Raw genomic sequence first — 19,941 nt, 5'->3', positions numbered from 1 at the left:
TGGAATGGGTAATTTTTAGTGATGAGCGAGTACTACCATGCTTAGGTGCTTGGTACTTGTAACAAGTAAAGATAAGCAAACCTAAGGTTTGATTTTCGAACTGAACACCAACTTAAAAAAACAGGGCTCCAGTTCGGAGTTCGGGAGCTTTACGTGCGAACTTAACTTGCGTGAGCAATGCTGTGCTCAGGTATGTTCATTACTCAGCCCTGTGTGAGCCGCTTGCAGTGGTTGTTTGAACGGCTCGTACTGGAGGTACCAACAGCATGATTAGATGTAGTGTGTACCAAAAAAAAGAAAAAGCCCACCCACCCTCCACCGGAAGTGATCTGATTATGCCTGTCTCTATGTGGGCAGAGACTCAAACTGCCAATCAGTGATTCCGAACCTCTTCAAGCCAAGTTTGGACCAGTGTAGGTTTTTTCATTTGCTACCAGTGAACTGAACCTCCAAAGGTTCGCTCATCTTTAGTAATGAGCAGTTGAATGCTCGGATGGGTGCGACTCGTGTACCCAGGTACAATGGAAGTCAATAGGGAACTCAAGCATTTTTCAATCGGGAACAATGTGGAAGTCTTCCAGAAAAATGTTCGAGTTTCTCAATGGCTTCCATTATACTCAGGTGCTCGAGTTGGACCCATCCAAGTATCCCACTTCTTGCTACAAACATCAAGCACCCAAGCATCTTAGTGCTCACTCATCACTTTGTTTTCATGTTTCCATCTTTTGTATAACATTAAGATGTCTATCGAAAATGTGATTTTCATAATTCCATGACTTTTCCTTCTTGGCGCTGCCATTGCAATGTTGAAGAGAATATATATAAATATATGTGCGAAAACAAAATCTTATTCCATCAAGACATTTCCTTAGTTTAACTTATGTTTTGCTAATTTCTGATCTCAATGTCGTTATGAATCTCCTAAGAGGCTCTAAGAAGCTATGATATTCTCAATTCTAGTTGTCGGGCAAATGCTAGAACTTAGAGATCAAAGAAGAGTTCTATTGTTATTGATTTATAAAAAGGAATACATGCTAAATGTACTGTCAAGTAAAATGAAGTAAATTGTGATAGTAAAAGAATACGACTTCAATTATTTTATAAAAAAAAATGAATGTAGAAGAGGATTTGATTTATTTTCTTCCATTAGTTTGAAATAAGCCTCATGATATTACAATTTTCTAATCCTCAGTTTTTGGCTTTCTTTCAATCTCATAAGTTATTATAATGAGGCACAGTCACATGCAGCCTGTCGTAATACAATTACACAAGTGAACAGGTCACCATCTCTTGCTAAATCACACACATGAATTGTCTTTAATGAGGAAAGCTATGATTCCCCTTACATTTGCTGTTAGAATTTCCAATGTTCTACAGAACGTGATAATGATGGTGGTGACCAAAAATGGTAATCGAAAAGAGTTTTAAGGTCAATGGCCATAATTAATGGAATATAATGCTTCAGGTCTTCTGACCCAAACGTATAGCCTTACAGTAAATCTAAAAAGTCTACACGGGAGAAGAAGAGAGCAGCACTCCTTGGTAAAGACCCATAGAAGCGCGGTTGACCAAAACGAACGTCGTCCTCCAGAGTGCCAGAACCTGGCCTTGGACCGGCACAATTTTAATGCACTGTTCTCAATATAGCCTGGGTTTTACGTCATGGTGAGTGTATCTGTCTTCTTCTCCTATTTGGATCATCTCTGAACTTGTCCTCCTCCATGAGCGAGAACTACCATCCAGCATTACCCAGGAGTTCCTATTTGTTCCCCAGCCATCTGCAGCACAGGATCAGGTAATCAGGTGGTGCATGGCTGTATCTGCCTCTCTCTTCTTAAAAAGTCTACACACCCCTATAGAATGCACATTTTTGTCACATAACAAAATCACATGATAAATTATAATTTCAGAAATTTTTCCACCTTTAATGTAACCTTTAATCTGTACAAATCCATTGAGAAACAAACAACAAAACTAAAGTAATGTGGTTGGATAAGTGGGAACACTCTCTTATAATTGAGGATGTGGTTGTGTTCAGAATTGGCCAATCACATTTAATCTTATGATTAATAGTAATCAGTGTACAGATACCATCATTTACAGTGATTAACCCCATATAAAGTTTAGCTGTTCTAGTAGGATTGCCTGCCATTTTCTTAGTTTCATAGAGTTTACGGTTGAAGGTAGACTTAAGTCCATTGAGTTGAACCATGACCTAACCTAATATGTTGCATTTTACACCAAAAGCCATGGTCCATAAACAGCTTACAACACAGCAAAGGGATCTCCTCATTGAAATTTATTAGTCTTGAGAAGAGTGCAAAACGTTTTCCAAGAAGTGGCTTAAATTTGGCACAATAGTAACATTACCTAGAATTAGACGTCCCTCAAATATTGATGAAAAGACAACAATGAAATGAGTCTGACAGGCTTCCAAGAGCTACAGTATTTTCTGGCAAATACTGGCTGCGTACTGCATGTGATAACAATCTCCCATATCCTTCATATGTCTGGGCTGATGGCTAGGGTGGTAAGACACAAGCCTTTTCTTAAAAGAGAAACAACTTGAGCTGACTATATTTGAAAAACATACATCAAGTCTACCAAAAGCAAGTGATAAAACGTGTTATTATGATCAGAACTTTAAAGCTTGGTGTTCATACTGTAACACACATTTTACAAAACCTTAAAGGTGGAAAAAGTTCTGAAATTATTCTTCTTTGTATGATTTTTTTTACAAGAAAAAAAAATTTGAATTTTAACAGGGGGTGTTAAAGGGAATTAATCATCAAGATTTTCGTATATAAGCTAAAGCCAGTGCTATACTGGCACTATCAGGCTGCTTATCTACATACCATTAGTAGTCAGCTCGGATGTTTAGGTTTTCAAATCCAAGAAAGTAAAGTTTCTAAAATCAGCAGCTACTTGATTGGATTCCCGCCCTCCTGCCTATTATTCCTCCCTCTCTCTGTTCTCTATGCTATTCAATAAGATAGTGTTGGAGTTGGTGCCTGCGCATAGCGCTTATCTCCGGCGCCATCTTTGTGAAGAACATGTTATCCCTTCCTAATCTATTCTTCTGGCTGAGAGGGCAGCGCATGCATCGTTACATCCTTTGCTCTTGTTGTGACCGCGGGAGCGCAAGTGGTCACAACAGAAGTGGAAACCGCCCCCCTGAAACAGCTGATTGGAAAATGCGACATGAGGAACAATCCGACAGTAGCATGCCAGCGACATCGGCACCGGATCACACAGCATGGAGTCAGGTCAGGTAAGTTCACAATGGACTCACCTAACCCTGTGATGGCAGAGCTGCTGTGCTGGCATGGTGTCCTGGCAGGCTGCTGTGCTGGCACGGTGTCCTCTTCTGCAGCTAATCGTGTTCTCAGCTGTTCTCCATACCTGTTGTGACCATGATTCTCTCAAGTACAATCATTAGGTAGTTACTTGAAATGGCTTCCAATTAACAGGGTATGTCCCGTCAAGAGTGGAATCACTAGCCTTCAGAAAGTGTTTGTGACCAATATGTGTGTATTTATCATGGGGTGTAATATGATCATTGTAGGAGGACCGCCTAGACTGGCCCTCAGACTAGGGGACTCAAAGCTGTCTCCTCTGCCAGAGGTACGCCTGATGGCGGCCAGGTTAGGACCACTAGCGTGACCCTAACTTCTGAAAAGCCCTGGTCTAAAACCCCCACACCTCCACCAACAGGAGGGCTGGAGAGAAGAAATATATCATACAAATAGCGAAATACAGGAGAAACCAAATCCCAAACTCACAACAAGCACACACAGTGGAAAAGACAATACGTGTTCAGGGAAAAATAAAGTACAGGGAGGAAATAAACAAACTACAAGGGTATTTCCACCACACACCTAACAGCATACAACCAATCACCAAATCTGGGTTAAATACACAGGACCGGTGTCGCTGGAGCTAAGCTAGAGCTATCATCAGCATGGGACCCCAGGCTCCACAATATTTAAAGGGTGGAGGCGACTGTGATAGGTCTTCCATAACCTGTGCTCACAACAGCAATTGACAGACCAGCAGGAATTAAGTCCCTCTAGACCAGACACCAGAGAGAGCAAAACTGGGTAACGTCCTGCTCTGAATGAACAACTTAAATGCACCAGGAGACGTGTCAAACTCTGCAGTGTGAACAGAGTCTGAAGACGCCAAACCACCTGGTGAATTAAGAGCTCCATACAATGATGAGCCCTATTCCACAACTGTTCTAAGCCAGAATATAGCAAAAAAAACAACTAAGCAAAGAGAAACAACAATCCATCATTACTTTAAGATGTGAATATCATTCAGTCCAGAAAATTGCTAGAACCTTGATGCTGTCCTCATGTGTAGTTATGAAAGCATCAATCATTATAACAGAACTGGTTTAAGTAATATGCATTTTTTTATTAAGTGGATGGTGGGAGATGCTTTTAATTATTTTTTATTTCATGTTTTTTTAAAAACATATGACAGGAAAAGGAGACCAAAGATTACCTCTGCTGCGGAGTATAAGTTCATGAGTTAATCTCAGAAATCACAAATTTACAGCATCTAAGTTAACAGGCCTAAACAATTATGCAGCTACATCAAGTAGCAGGCAAATCTCAACATCAATTGTGCATAGAATAATGTGAAAAGCAGGCCATTTCTGTAGCAACAGAACAATGACCAAAAACCACCTCAAGACTAAATAAGAGCTATAAGACCATAAAAGAAAGGGATGGCATGAGGGAACTCCTACAAGACTGATTTACAAATGTTCTTTACTCATTGTTTCTATATGTGTTCTTTCGTGGTTTTGCTGCTTTCAGTCTGAATCTACAATGTGCACATTCTAGAAAGGACAAGAAAAATCATTGCATGACCAGATGTGTCCAATAGTGTACATCACTTAAAATCTTTATGATTGATTATATTTTTACAATGTGTCTGTAAAAAATGTTGGCTGTCTATGATTTTTATATAACTTGTCTAGAAACAATAAAAAATGAAGTTTGTAATCCTTATTGTGACTATTGGATGAAATGATTTTGTTGTATTCTGTGTGTGGTAAAATGTATTGTTTGTCATCTGCTGATGACAGTAAGGCCGAATTCAAATATTTATTTGCAGCTTTGGTATCGGCAGTGATTCACAGACTCAACAGACCCGTAGGCATATGTGAGTCTGTCGTGTTTGGGTCAGGAGACCCCTGGTTTGTAGCCATAGTGAAGCCTGAGGGGATCTGGCATTGTCAATTAATCCCATTTCATTTCAGTGTGTTGTTAATTTTCAAATAATTACAAAAACTAAATAATAAAAAGATAGAGACTAATTTATATTGTCTGGCCTGTTTACACCTTCTGCTTATAGTAAATAAACTACAAGAATTGATTGTGCAAATGTGCAAATGAGTTTGCAATATGATCCCCTTCAAATAATTAATAAAAGCCTACATAATTACCTTTTATGTGTTAATAGATTTTAACAACTTTTTTGTACAATTGCTACCACAATGGTCCACATATGGTGTGTAACATTTTAGATTTTCATCAAATTTGGTGTGCATTGACAATAGCCAATCAAAGGTCTGAATATACAGTGCCTACAAGTAGTCTTCAACCCCCTGCAGATTTAGCAGGTTTGATAAGATGCAAATAAGTTAGCGCCTGCAAACTTCAAACAAGAGCAGGATTTATTAACAGATGCATAAATCTTACAAACCAACAAGTTATGTTGCTCAGTTAAATTTTCAACATAAAAGTGTGGGTCAATTATTATTCAACCCCTAGGTTTAATATTTTGTGGAATAACCCTTGTTTGCAATTACAGCTAATAATCGTCTTTTATAAGACCTGATCAGGCCGGCACAGGTCTCTGGAGTTATCTTGGCCCACTCCTCCATGCAGATCTTCTCCAAGTTATCTAGGTTCTTTGGGTGTCTCATGTGGACTTTAATCTTGAGCTCCTTCCACAAGTTTTCAATTGGGTTAAGGTCAGGAGACTGACTAGGCCACTGCAACACCTTGATTTTTTCCCTCTTGAACCAGGCCTTGGTTTTCTTGGCTGTGTGCTTTGGGTCGTTGTCTTGTTGCAAGATGAAATGACGACCCATCTTAAGATCCTTGATGGAGGAGCGGAGGTTCTTGGCCAAAATCTCCAGGTAGGCCGTGCTATCCATCTTCCCATGGATGCAGACCAGATGGCCAGGCCCCTTGGCTGAGAAACAGCCCCACAGCATGATGCTGCCAGCACCATGCTTGACTGTAGGGATGGTATTCTTGGGGTCGTATGCAGTGCCATCCAGTCTCCAAACGTCACGTGTGTGGTTGGCACCAAAGATCTCGATCTTGGTCTCATCAGACCAGAGAACCTTGAACCAGTCTGTCTCAGAGTCCTCCAAGTGATCATGAGCAAACTGTAGACGAGCCTTGACATGACGCTTTGAAAGTAAAGGTACCTTATGGGCTCGTCTGGAATGGAGACCATTGCGGTGGAGTACGTTACTTATGGTATTGACTGAAACCAATGTCCCCACTGCCATGAGATCTTCCCGGAGCTCCTTCGTTGTTGTCCTTGGGTTAGCCTTGACTCTTCGGACAAGCCTGGCCTCGGCACGGGTGGAAACTTTCAAAGGCTGTCCAGGCCGTGGAAGGCTAACAGTAGTTCCATAAGCCTTCCACTTCCGGATGATGCTCCCAACAGTGGAGACAGGTAGGCCCAACTCCTTGGAAAGGGTTTTGTACCCCTTGCCAGCCTTGTGACCCTCCACGATCTTGTCTCTGATGGCCTTGGAATGCTCCTTTGTCTTTCCCATGTTGACCAAGTATGAGTGCTGTTCACAAGTTTGGGGAGGGTCTTAATTAGTCAGAAAAGGCTGGAAAAAGAGATAATTAATCCAAACATGTGAAGCTCATTGTTCTTTGTGCCTGAAATACTTCTTAATACTTTAGGGGAACCAAACAGAATTCTTGTGGTTTGAGGGGTTGAATAATAAATGACCCTCTGAATAAACTTTTCACAATTTAAAAAAAAAATAAAAAAAGAAATAACATTCTTTTTTTGCTGAAGTGCATTTCACACTTCCAGGCTGATCTACAGTCCAAATGTCACAATGCCAAGTTAATTCCGAATTTGTAAACCTGCTAAATCTGCAGGGGGTTGAATACTACTTGTAGGCACTGTATACTACATATTTTATTGAAGTTTATACGAGACAAAAAAGTAGCCCCGATCCGCGTTTCGGAGCTGCCTTCTTCAGGGTTTTGCTGCTTTTGATTTAATTGATGCTTTAGTTTATATTATAGCATGTTTTTGGTTGCCTTCAGGTACTATATGTATATATGTGATGGCCTTGTTTTACCCAAACTTTTTTATATAAACTTCAATAAAATAGTAGTATATATTCAGACCTTTGTTAATTTTATTCACTTCCTGCTAATTAACTTGTTTGGTCTGAAGGTGCTAATACAGAAGCCGATGCTGATTGGACACAGGGTTTACATGACATCACAACCCCACATGAGCCCCAACACCGCAAGCATCGAACACCACTAGAATGGCGTCTGTATGGGAGGTGAGTATAGGCTTTATTATTTTACCTGGGGGAAACGTGGAAGCAGAAGGAGTTTTCTTAGTAGCTGACAACCCCGCCGGCTTTTGTGAATAATACAAATAAAGCCAAGAGAATTAAACCATGCCTGCACTCAAATGCTAAGTTTGTACTAACTTATAGAAAAAATAGGGAAAAGATAGAGCTGACTACATGGGTTTAAAGAACAATATAACAAATCGGAGTAATCTATATAACCAATAGGAGAAAAAAACGAACAAAGGTCTGAATATATACTACATCTTTTATTGAAGTTGATACTGAAGTGTCCTGGAATGATTGTCTGCGCTGCCAGCCCTGCGCTATCCCAAGCACTTTATCGGCTAATCACTGCCAAAGGCTGCCCTGAGGCCCAGCTCCACCAGTAAGGAGCTGCACCATCATTGCTGCGTCACCATCTGCCCCAGCGGTCCCGTCCAGCAGCATCGGCCATACCTGGCCGAATACCACAGGTCGTATCACGATTCACTATCTCCTGTGAATACACTCCCGCCCGTATCTTTAAACAACACCATCGGGGTCACGGAGTTGGGCCCTGCTGTTGTGACATTGTCCTCTCAAATGGGACTGGCCCAGACCCAAGAGACCCACAGCACTGTTGGGCGTGTAATAAGAAGGTGCCAAGACCCACTAACCGTGACTGTCTCTCATTCTGGTAGTCTCAAATCAATTTGTTGCAAGTTAAATGTGTGTCTAATTTTTAGTCTTTTCCTAAACTCAGGGAATTTAAACAATTTGTGATTCATTTTGCGTGAATCAACTAAAAAGGCGGAAATTTGCATCAGATAGAGAAAGATCACATGACATTGGGAAAGCTACCCCCCATGCCAATCAGGAGAGACTCTCATAGCCTGCATAAAAGTAGAGGCAGGGAATGCAGCAGCCAGATGAATCTGAATAGTGAGAGGACATTACAATTAACAGCTTTAAAATATTTGTTTTCTACTGAAGACTCAAGGTTAAATATTGTAATATCAATGTATGATCAGATCTTGCTACCCCCCCCATCACTGCAGGCAATTGTCCGACTTCAGTTTTAAAAAAAGTTGCATTTATGGGTGGCACCGTGGCTCAGTGGTTACCACTGCAGTTTTGCAGCGCTGCGGTACTGGGTTTAAATCCCACCAAGGACATCATCTGCAAGGAGTTTGTATCTTCTCCCCGTGTTTGTGTGGGTTTCCCACACTCTAAAGACATACAGATAGGGACTCTAGATTGTGAGCCCCGATGGGGACAGTGTTGCCAATGTATGTAAAGTGCTGTGTAATTAATAGCCCTATGTAAAGGAATAAATGTTATTATAATATTATTATTATGAGTTAATTTAAACAACCCCAAACCCACTCGCTTGTACTACAACAATAGCTGTGAGTAGTCATTGGAAGAAAGACTTTCACCATGAGGGATAGTAGAACTTTTTTGGCTCTGATGAGAATATGAAAGTTGATCCGACTTTGAGCCAGAAAACATGGACAATTTTCATCCATATTATCATCCATCTGCTATCTGTGTGGCCGTATTTTGCATCCATTTGGTATCCGCATGTATATGTCAAGAGTTAAAAATATACATGAGACAGCACACTCGGACTAATGTCATTCATGATCATAGCCTATCAGTTAAAATGGATGAAACTCTAAAGGAACACTGAAGTACAACATGTCTTCCATGATTAATCTGCTTTAGGCCCCCTTCACACGTCTGTGAAAAATGTTTGCGTTTTGCATGGCCGTGAAGGTGCATATGGCCCATCCATGTGCCGTGATTTTGGTAATTAGTGTTCACCGTGTGCTATCCTTGATAGCACACAGAGAGCAGAAACTTTTTACTCACCTGTTCCCGGCGCTGCTGTCCCTGGTGAGGATGCATCCGGCACTGCTGCTTTCGGGTCCACGGTGCAGTGAATATTCATGAGCATAATGAGCGGGCCTGGAAGCAAGTGACAGCAGCGCCAAACACAGCAGTGCTGGAGACAGGTGAGTATAGAAAATCATTTTTTTTCAAAGACACGGTTTTTCTCTGGTATGTGTCACACAGATGTCACATGGATCACATGAGTGTGTGGTCTGCGTGACATCAGTGCTGTCGGAGAAAAATGGACTTGTCTCCGTGCGGAACACACAGACACGAGTCTGCTCAATACGGTCACACAGTCTTTGTGAAAACACTGATGTGTGCGTAGACCCATTGATTTTAATGGGTCTGCGTGTATCCATGTCTCCAGTACGTAGGAAAACGCACATCATATGTACACATCCTATTGAGGTCAGTCTTTTTCTCAGCATGCTGACCCATGGAGTTTCATTGATCCATACATACCTGTTTTAAAATTGGATCCATGTCTTCGGTTCGTGAGGCTCAGGGCAGGTCCTATTGTCATCATCAGCCGATAAAGTCTATGGGGATCCATGTAAAGCAGTGTTTCTCAACTCCAGTCCTCAAGACCCTTCAACAGATCATTTTTTCAGGTTTTCCACAATATTAGACAAGGAATAATTCCATCACCTGTGCAACATTAATGAAAGCCTGAAAACCTGATTGAGGAAAACCTGGAAACATGATCTGTTGGTGGGTCTTGAGGACTGGAGTTGAGAAACACTGATGTAAGGCCTCCTTCACATGTCAGTGATTTCTGTACGTATGACGTGCATTTTCCTACGTACCGGAATCACTGACATGTGAAAGAGGCCTTATATGGATCCCCGTAGACTTTATCGGCTGATGATGACAATAGGACCTGCTCTTAGTCTCACGAACCGAAGACGTGGATCCAATTTTAAAACAGGTATGTATGGATCAATGAAACTCCATGGGTCAGCATGCTGAGAAAACGACTGACCTCAATAGGATGTGTAACACGGATGTGTGAATGTAGCCTTAGAAGAGACAACTTTAGCCCGCTCGGATTTCTATTAGAATGGTTACTCTTTGACATGTCAATCTGATAAGAACCAAATTCTATACTTTCATTATATCAAGACTTTGTGGATTAGTAGAAACCATTTACCTTTCTCTTGGTAGCTGGTGGTTGGGATTGTGTCGACAGCGTAAGCTAAGGCCAAACAATTTCCGTGCCGTATGTTGCATCTTTTGCCGTTGTATTTCCAGTGAGCCCTGTAGTAGTTTATAGCGATTCTGCAATTCCCAATCATTTCCCCAATGCTGGTGAATGGCACCAATGCTCAAAAAGTGACTGTTGGGTAAACGTCTCATGAAAGATTTAAACTCATCTGTGAGGGTATAAAGGAAGATACAAATAATAGTGTAAACCAAACAAAGAAGCAGTAAGGATATACAAAGTAAACTAATGACTTAAGGAGACACAAATGACTTTGCAGAGCCGTGAGGTATGAAAACGGCAGGAGGAGAAACAAGAAAAGATGTTTTATTTGCAATCCTGCACTAATCAGCCAATCAGGAAGGCTATAGTTTAACATTTAAGGGGGAAAAAGTTCCTTGCCAGCATAAATCCCTCATTACCTATATCAGTCATGTGCAAGAAGCAGCAGACACCGTGGACCCTTACGCACTCCCTGGGGCACCATATAATTCCTCCATCTGGTGCTATATTACAGAAGTATTCCCACTGGAAGTAATACTTAAAATTGAGGAATCCTCTATAATACGGCATCCGATGGAACACTGCACACTTGTTTTTGTCTGTTCTATACGGAAACTGCCATAAAAAAGCCTCTAAATAGAATCCTAGTACAATAACACGATTACATCTAATATCAATAAATAAAAAATATATTATTTTCCGAATAATAGAACTTTCTCAATTTTTTTTCCTTGTTAATACAACATAGCAGTTGCTCCTGTTTTCTATTGTGCTTTTACGGTTTGGCGCCATATCTTTTTGTTTGCACCAAATTCATCTTTCCATTTGTGCTATCGACCATGTTTCTCCGAAAAAAAAGACAGGGGCTTAAGTGTTACATCTCGTGGCTCTCCTGAGGCAAGGACTGAGGCAGTCTCCCATTCCTTGCCTGCCACGAGCATTCCTGCTCAGCAGCGCCGAAGGTCTGCCAGACTGCGCAGTGTGCAGGAGATACCTTCTCAGAGAGGCAGCAGAAGGGTGACACCTAGTGGTTCTCCTGTTACAAGGAGTGAAGCGGTCTCCCATTTCTGGCCTGCCGCAGACTCTCCTGCTCAGCGGCCCCGAAGGTCTGCGAGGCTGCGCAATGTGCAGAGGTTTACTGCTCAGGGAAGCAGTGAGATTCCCGTTATCTCTCCACATTGTGAGACCGAGGATCCCGCCTCTATTTCCCAGAGGCAGGAGGGTGAGCATGTGCAATGCGTGGTGGGTCCTGATTCGCTCACTGACGTCACACGGCTTGATGACAAGGCTGGTGACGTGGTGAATCCTGACTGGCCAGGCTGGGACGTCGTGGACCCTGATTGGGTCAAGTCCGTCATCTCCGCCTCGCGCCCGCCCTCGGGTGGAGCTGCACCTCCTTAAAAGCTCCCCCTGCCATCATGGCGGCGCGCGACCGTCCTTCTATGTTTGGATGTCTGGCAGCGTGCTGCAACGCCACTGCTCAGGCATTACTGTCTCTTGTGGGCTTGGCCCTTGCTGCTCCGGCAGTACCTCGTTTGCAGGCCGTGTTCCTGCCTTGCTGCTCCGGCAGTACCCCCGTCAACAGGCCGTGTTCCTGTCCCAGGTGAGCTCCTCAAGTCTCCATTGGACTCACCTGGTTATTGAAAGCACACGTGCGTGGGCACCTCTGTGCTACCCTCGTGCCATATTCTCGTGACTTCCACTGGCACACGTGCGTGGGCACCTCTGTGCTTCCCCGTGCAACAGGTACACCGAGCCGTGAGATCTGTGCCATACAACCCTCACGGGTTAGGGCAGATCGGTGTACGTAGATCGTCTGTGACATTCCAGACGATCGCTAGCAGCAACCCGCTCACTCTTCACCCACCATAGCGGCGGTCCCTTACACCGCACAGTGGACCTTGACCGGCGGAAGCAGTCCATTTCCCATCTTGGCACGCTTCCCCGGGTCCCCCTCGTAACACTTAAGGCCCCATTACACGCAACGACATCGCTAACGAGATGTCGTTGGGGTCACGGAATTCGTGATGATTCTCTGGCCTTGTTAGAGACGTTGTTGCATGTGACACTTACGAGCGACCGCTAACGATCCTAAATACCAACCAAATCGTTGATTGTTGACACGTTGTTCATTTTCAAAATATCATTGCTCGTTTGGAACGCAGGTCGTTCGTTGTTCCTGAGGCAGCACACATCGCTACGTGTGACACACCAGGAATGACGAACAACACCTTACCTGCGTCCTCTGGCAACGAGGTGGGAGTGCGGCTGCTCTCCTCCCCTCCGCTTCTATTGATAGCCTGCTTTGTGACGCTGCTGTGACGCCGCACGAACCGAAAGAGGTTATTCGCCGGCTACAGCGACGTCGTTAGGAAGGTAAGTTGGTGTGACGTGTACCTGCTATATTGCTCGCCACGGGCAGTGATTTGTCCATGACGCACAAATGACGGGGGCTGGTGCGATCGCTAGCAACATCGCTAGCGATGTCGCAGCGTGTAAAGCAGCCTTTATATTCTTTTCTGCTTTGAAAAATGGGCTAGGGCTTATTTTCCTGGGGTCTTATATTTGAGCACCCGATGCCTGCTGTATCAGTGCCTAAGGATTGCCCCACAATCCTCGTTATCTCTCCCAAGCCGACAGTGACAATTGCATAGAAATATACACTGTCACTTTCAGATCAGGAGAGCATAATAGAACGTGCCAGCTAATTAAGCGAATTAATATTCATCCTCATCCCCCTGCTGCTCTGAGTCATGCACGGGCACCCACATTATTTGTCAGCAGTATTATCAGTACTACCAACCCAAGGATCGCGGAGGGGATGAGGCTGAATAGGATTACAGGGCGATGAGGCTGAATATTCATTCACTTAATTATCCGTCAGGTTCTCACTGCAATCCTCAAAGGCACTTCTGATCTGAGAGTGACAGCATGTATTTCTATACAGCTGTCACTGTCAGATCAGGATTGTGATGGGATCCTCGGGCAGTGATACGGTACAGCAGGCATAATGCCGGTGCCCATACAGGGTTTAGAGCAGTGGGTGGTATTCTGGGTGGGGAAGAGGGTGAATATTCAATCACTTAATTAGCCCGGGCTTAGAGGATATTCAATCACTTAATTAGCCCGGGCTTAGAGCAACACAAGGGAGAAAATAAAAGTTTTGTATCCTGAAATAGGACTGCACAAGGCCTATTTCAGGATACTGTTAATTTGAGTACACAACTATGGCTTATTTTTGGAGTAGAGCTTATAGTTCAAGCCTACTCCGAAAAGACTGAAAAATCCTGCAAGAGCTTAATTTTAGGGAAACAAGGTATAAAGTCTACTGTAAATGTGTTCTTTTAACTTATGTTCACCAGTCTGGGTGAAGTTTAGGATTTCCAGATATTTTTGCTTTTTTCATTATTTGTGATTTATCAAAAAAAGTGTTGACTTTGTTCCTCAAGTCTCTCCCTGAAATTATTTCATGTGCACCACAACATTTTTAGCACTTTTTGTAACATTTTGCAAAGCGTACAACTATGTGCACTAAAACGTTGAGACTGAAAACAGGACTCTTTTTTACTTTATTCTAAATTTACTCACCATTTTTTAAGAATTTGGTAGAAAAAAAGGTAAAGAGTACCAGAAGATATAAAAAGAAAAAAACAGAAAAAAAATGCGCTTTTTGTAACATTTTGCAAAGCGTACAACTTTTTGCACTAAAACGTTGAGACTGAAAACAGGACTCTTTTTGACTATATTCTAAATTTACTCACCATTTTTTAAGAATTTGGTAGAAAAAAAGGTAAAGAGTACCAGAAGATATAAAAAGAAAAAACACAGAAAAAAAATGCGCTTTTTGTAATATTTTGAAAAGCGTACAACTTTTTACACTAAAAAGGACTCTTTTTGACTTTACTCAAAATTTACTCATTATTTTTTATGAATTTGGTCCAAAAAAGGTAAAGAATACCACAAAATAAAAGAAAAACACAGAAAAAAAGATGCATTTTTTGTAACATTTTGCAAAGCGTACAACTTTTTTACTAAAAAAATGTCGAGACTGAAAACAGAAATCTTTTTGACTTTAATTAAAATTTACTCACCATTTTTAAGAATTTGGTACAAAAAAAAGCAAAGAATACCAAAAGATAAAGAAAAGAAAAACACATAGAAAAGATGCATTTTTTATAACATTTTGGAACGCGTACAACTTTTTGCACTAAAAAAAAAGTCGAGACTGAAAACAGAACTCTTTTTGACTTTACTCAAAATTTACTAATAATTTTTTAAGAATTTGGTATATAAAAAGGTAAAGAATGCCACAAGATAATAAAAGGAAAACCTGAAAAAAAGTTGCAGTTTTGGTAACATTTTGCAAAGCGTACAACTTTTTGCACTAAAAAAAGTCGAGACTGAAAGCAGGACTCTTTTTGCCTATGCTCAAAATGTACTCATTATTTTTTAAGAATTTGGTAGAAAAAAGGTAAACAATGCCACAAGATAAAAAAAGGAAAAACACAGAAAAAAAGATGCACTTTTTGTAACATTTTGGAAAGCGTACAACATTATGCACTGAAACGTCGAGAGTTGAGACTGAAAATAGGACTCTTTTTGACTTTGCTCAAAATTTACTCATAATTTTTTAAGAATTTGGTAGAAAAAAGGTAAAGAATACCACAAGATAAAAAAAGGAAAAACACAGGAAAAAGATGCACTTTTTGTAACATTTTGCAAAGCATACAACTTTTTGCACTAAAAAAAGTCGAGACTGAAAACAGGACTGTTTTTGACTTTACTCAAAATTTACTCACCATTTTTTAAGAATTTGGTATAAAAAAAGGTAAAGAATACCACAAGATAAAAAAAGGAAAACCGGAAAAAAAGCTGCAGTTTTGGTAACATTTTGCAAAGCGTACAACTTTTTGCACTAAAAAAAGTCGAGGCTGAAAACAGGACTCTTTTTGCCTATGCTTAAAATTTACTCACCATTTTTTAAGAATTTGGTACAAAAAAAATTGAAGAATAACATGAGAAAAAAGGAAAAAGACAGGAAAAAGAATTATGCAATTGTTAAATAGGGCCCTAGTCTTCATCATGTACATTTTTGCACTCCAATACTGTAGTTGCCTTTGCAACTGCTATCTGGCATTGGTTGGTAAGATATATAATATTCAGTTTATATTATTCTACTGTCTATAAATGAGTTTCAGTGGCAGAATCACCTAGTTGTTTCTTTTATGTAATTGGACTCAGTGACATCTCTGATGATGATACATGTTGTCTTTTATATATATATTAAATCTTTTAACCTGTGTAACTCAGTAGTGCTCTTTACTCTTCAGTTTTTATGTTTTAGCTACAGTATATACTTTATGTAATTATGCCATTTGTTATCACATCATCAGGGATCTTGCATGTATCACATTATTTTCCGTCTGATTCTTTCATCTAAATCCCTCTATAGAATATTAACCTCTTGTGTTTCCCGCCACATTTCACTATTATGTTCACAAATTTCACTCTATAGTCCAAATTTTTCCAACATATTATCTCCAAACATCATTTTTCAGTGAGTTCTTTTGACATCTGCAGTTCTTCTATCATCATAGGAGGTTGACAAAATGACTCACAAAGGATGGGAACCCAACTGCCATGGACCACATCTCAACAATCAATGACTCATTGCGGTAATGTCTTTTCTACCATTCAGACGGCAGACCGGGGGATGTTAACATCTAAGGGTAATGCACACAATGTATTTGTAGAATCACACAAATGACTGAAGTTATTAAAGATATATTAAGCGATGCGTGAACTTGCACATAAAGCCATTATTCTGTCAATCTGACAGACTCATACCATAGTATATTATGCAACAGCAATAAGATTTCTCTACTGTGGTATTCCTTTAAGATTTTAACATATCCATAAAAATATCCATAAAATTGTTGCTGTTGCATAAAATATTTTCTCACCAATTTTTTTTTTACTATTTTTTTCTACAATTTAAAGGTTTGCCGATCCTGTCCTTATGTTATTTCATAATTATACAGACTTTAAGGTCCACCCTCTGGGAGGGTCTTTGAGGTATGTGCCATTATTTTGCATATTTAATAAATAATTAAAGGAGTTTTTCTCATGAACAAAGTACATTCTAGTCAATAGATTTTGGAATAATAATAAGTTTCACAATAGGATGTGATTAAATAAAATGTACCTGTTCTGAGATAATCTTATATATGTGTCCCTTGTATGTGCTGTGTAATGGCTGTGTCTGACAGTCCAGGGGCATGGTCTGATCATACTACATCTCCTAGGCAGGGGAGGACGCAAAATAAGAGAGTCTAGAGACTAGACAGCATGGGATCGTAGCAGATTTTTTTTTATAAGGCAAGATATTTCCTTTCCATTTTAAAAACAGTCAGGGAAATGTTTTACCTCACGGATTGCAGCATCTGCAATCCCATGCTGTCCTGTCTGTATACTCTTTTACATCCTTATGATCTTATAAATGTGCCCATGTTATGTATTGTGCAATGGCTGTGTCTAACCATACAGAGACATGGTATGATCATACCACACCTCCTGGGCAGGGGAGGATGCAAAAGAGTATACAAAAAGGACAGCAAATGCTTCATACTGTGAGGTAAAACAATTCCCTGACTGTTTTTAACTAGGAAGGGACATGTTTTGCCTAATAAAAAATATCAGCTACAATATCAGCTACAATCCATGGTCATCAGTCTCTATACTCTTATTTTGCATCCTTCCCAGCCCAGGAGATGAGGTATGATCAGACCATGTACCTGTACAGTCAGACACGGCCATTACACAGTATATAGCAAGGGCACATAGACAAGATTATCTCAGCACAGGTACATTTGTTCCTAACACATCCAATTGTGGAAATATTTTTTTATTTAAAGATCTATTAATTAAAATATTCTTTGTTTCTTGGGAAAACCCTTTTAAAAACTATAAACTTTAGCGACTTTCCAATGTGTGACATACATATACATCTCACGTTGGGCACAAGTGTATACAGGAGGCTCAGGATCAGAGCTTGTAGGGCAGGTGCCAGCTGTGTTACACAACTGGCAGCTGTATCAAAGTGCAGTGATCAGAGCTGGCTTCAAATGTTTCTGTTTAACCACTTAAATGCCTCTGTCAAGTCCATTCTGACAACCACTGTCTCTACTCTAGTTTCTTTATGGGGTGATGATAGTTTACCATTGTAGCTTTGGGGCTTACCAAAGGCCCTGTTGCCACCATCTTCCTATGTCTTTGAAGCCATAGGATATCATCATGAGTAGATTGTGGTGATGCACTCTTATAGAAGATTGTGAGTTTTACTATAAACTAGGAGGATGAAATATTTTAGTGCATAGTACACGCAATCAGATACTTATTTAAGTATTAACTAATGAAAAAAAATAAAACTTCCCTTCCAAATCCACATAGATTGAACTTAAAAAATTATGTCTATATAAACATACAGTATATGGTAACAAAAGTCTCAGGGGAAAACTTTTCTCCTTGCGGAGACTGACAAACCAATCTGGCTGTCAGTGATGAAGAGTCTTAGGGGCCCTTTGCACACTACGACATCGCAAGCCGATGCTGCGATGCCGAGCGCGAAAGTCCCCGCCCCCATCGCAGCTGCAATATCATGGTGATAGCTGCCGTAGCGAACATTATCGCTACGGCAGCTTCACACGCACTTACCTGCCCTGCGACGTCGCTCTGGCCGGCGACCTGCCTCCTTCCTAAGTGTTCGGGTCATGCAGCGTCATAGCGACATCACATGGCAGGCGGCCAATAGAAGCGGAGGGGCGGAGATGAGCGGGACGTAAACATCCCGGCCACCTCCTTCCTTCCCCATAGCCGGCCGGGACGCAGATAGAAGATGTTCCTCGCTCCTGCGGCTTCACACACAGCGATATGTGCTGCCGCAGGAACGAGGAACAACATCGTAACATCGGTCTTTCCCAACTCATGGGAATGTCCGACGCTACTCCGATGATACGATTACGACGCTTTTGTGCTCGTTAATCGTATCAAAAATGCTTTACACACTATGATATCGACTGCGATGCCGGATGTGCATCACTTTCAATTTGACCCCACCGACATCGCACCTGCGATGTCGTAGTGTGCAAAGTGCCCCTTATAGCTGCAATGCTCCTCTGGGAAATACTCAAATTGTCTCTTCAGGGCGGTAGGAGACGAACTCTAGTGCCACCTATTGGAAGTAGCAATCATAAAAGTCAAAAGTGACTCTCCAATGAGCCTTTTCATATGATCTAGGATTTATGCCAGATCAGAACCTCAATTTGCAGACACAGTGTTTCGGGATGATTGTCCCTCGTCAGTGCAAAGTATGAGATCTGATCTGGCTGAATGAGAAACTCTACTGGGGTCACAAGGAGAGCTTAACACTTAATCCTGAGCTGTTTCTTTTATCTCAATCCCCGAATCCCATGTCTGTGAACTCGGCTTAGTTTTACACGCTACCTGGGGTTGGTTTCTGTCCCGATATAGTCCTGCTAACATGTTGGTAACAAAAAGGAGACAGCTGCTAAGATATCCGGAACAATGAATATGGGAACATAGACATGGATTACAGCTATGAAAAAACATGTAAAAGTGGAGATAGTATACAAAAATGCCCAGTTTTACGTGAGCCCAACAGCCAACGGCAAGACGACCGTTTTTTTGTGGTTTCCCTGTTTACTCTATTGCCCAAACAGAGGCCAGAAATAAGCCCTCATACAACTATGTGGACAGAAAAAAAAAGTTATTGAGCTTGAAAGAAGGGAAAGAAAGAAACAAATGCACAAAAACTAAAACTGTCCGCTGGAGGAGAAGGGTAGAACAAAATTATGACTACGAGGAACATTAAAATGGTATATTAGCGAGACGTGACACAACTATGATTTACCAATATACGTAGATCATTTTCTGTGTGGTAAAGACATGACAGCTTTAGATTTACACACATTATGTTTCATACTAAATTACACTTCTTCTAAACAGAACACATTAAGAGACTTCGTGAAATCAAAGTGTAAAATGCAATGTGTGACAAACAAGTTCAAGTTTCAAACCAGTGATTACTACTTTTTAACCCCATCCTGCTGCGCCCATTTTTTGGCGCTTTAATTTTTTCCTCCCCTTCCTTCAAAAGCTATGATTACTATTTTTTTTTTGTCAATATAGCCATAGGGCTTGTTTTTTTTACAGGACGAGTTGTACTTTTGAATGACACCATTCATTCTGCCACATA

At 41.0% G+C, this 19,941-nt stretch overlaps 1 protein-coding gene across 2 annotated transcripts in view; it reads right to left on the bottom strand.

Annotated features, from left to right (window-relative positions):
• BRINP1 (BMP/retinoic acid inducible neural specific 1) overlaps nt 1-19,941 on the bottom strand; it is a 359,809-nt gene that overhangs the window by 5,848 nt on the left and 334,020 nt on the right. For both annotated transcript variants that reach the window (XM_075324082.1, XM_075324081.1), the window contains one exon: nt 10,614-10,836. In XM_075324082.1, coding sequence (XP_075180197.1) covers nt 10,614-10,836 — 223 coding nt within the window. The remainder of the gene's footprint in view (nt 1-10,613; nt 10,837-19,941) is intronic.

This window comes from Anomaloglossus baeobatrachus, chromosome 9, assembly GCF_048569485.1.
Source record: "Anomaloglossus baeobatrachus isolate aAnoBae1 chromosome 9, aAnoBae1.hap1, whole genome shotgun sequence".
NCBI lineage: Eukaryota > Metazoa > Chordata > Amphibia > Anura > Aromobatidae > Anomaloglossus > Anomaloglossus baeobatrachus.
The sequence above is the reverse complement of the archived record's forward strand: the minus strand, read 5'-3'. Positions and strand labels throughout refer to the sequence as shown.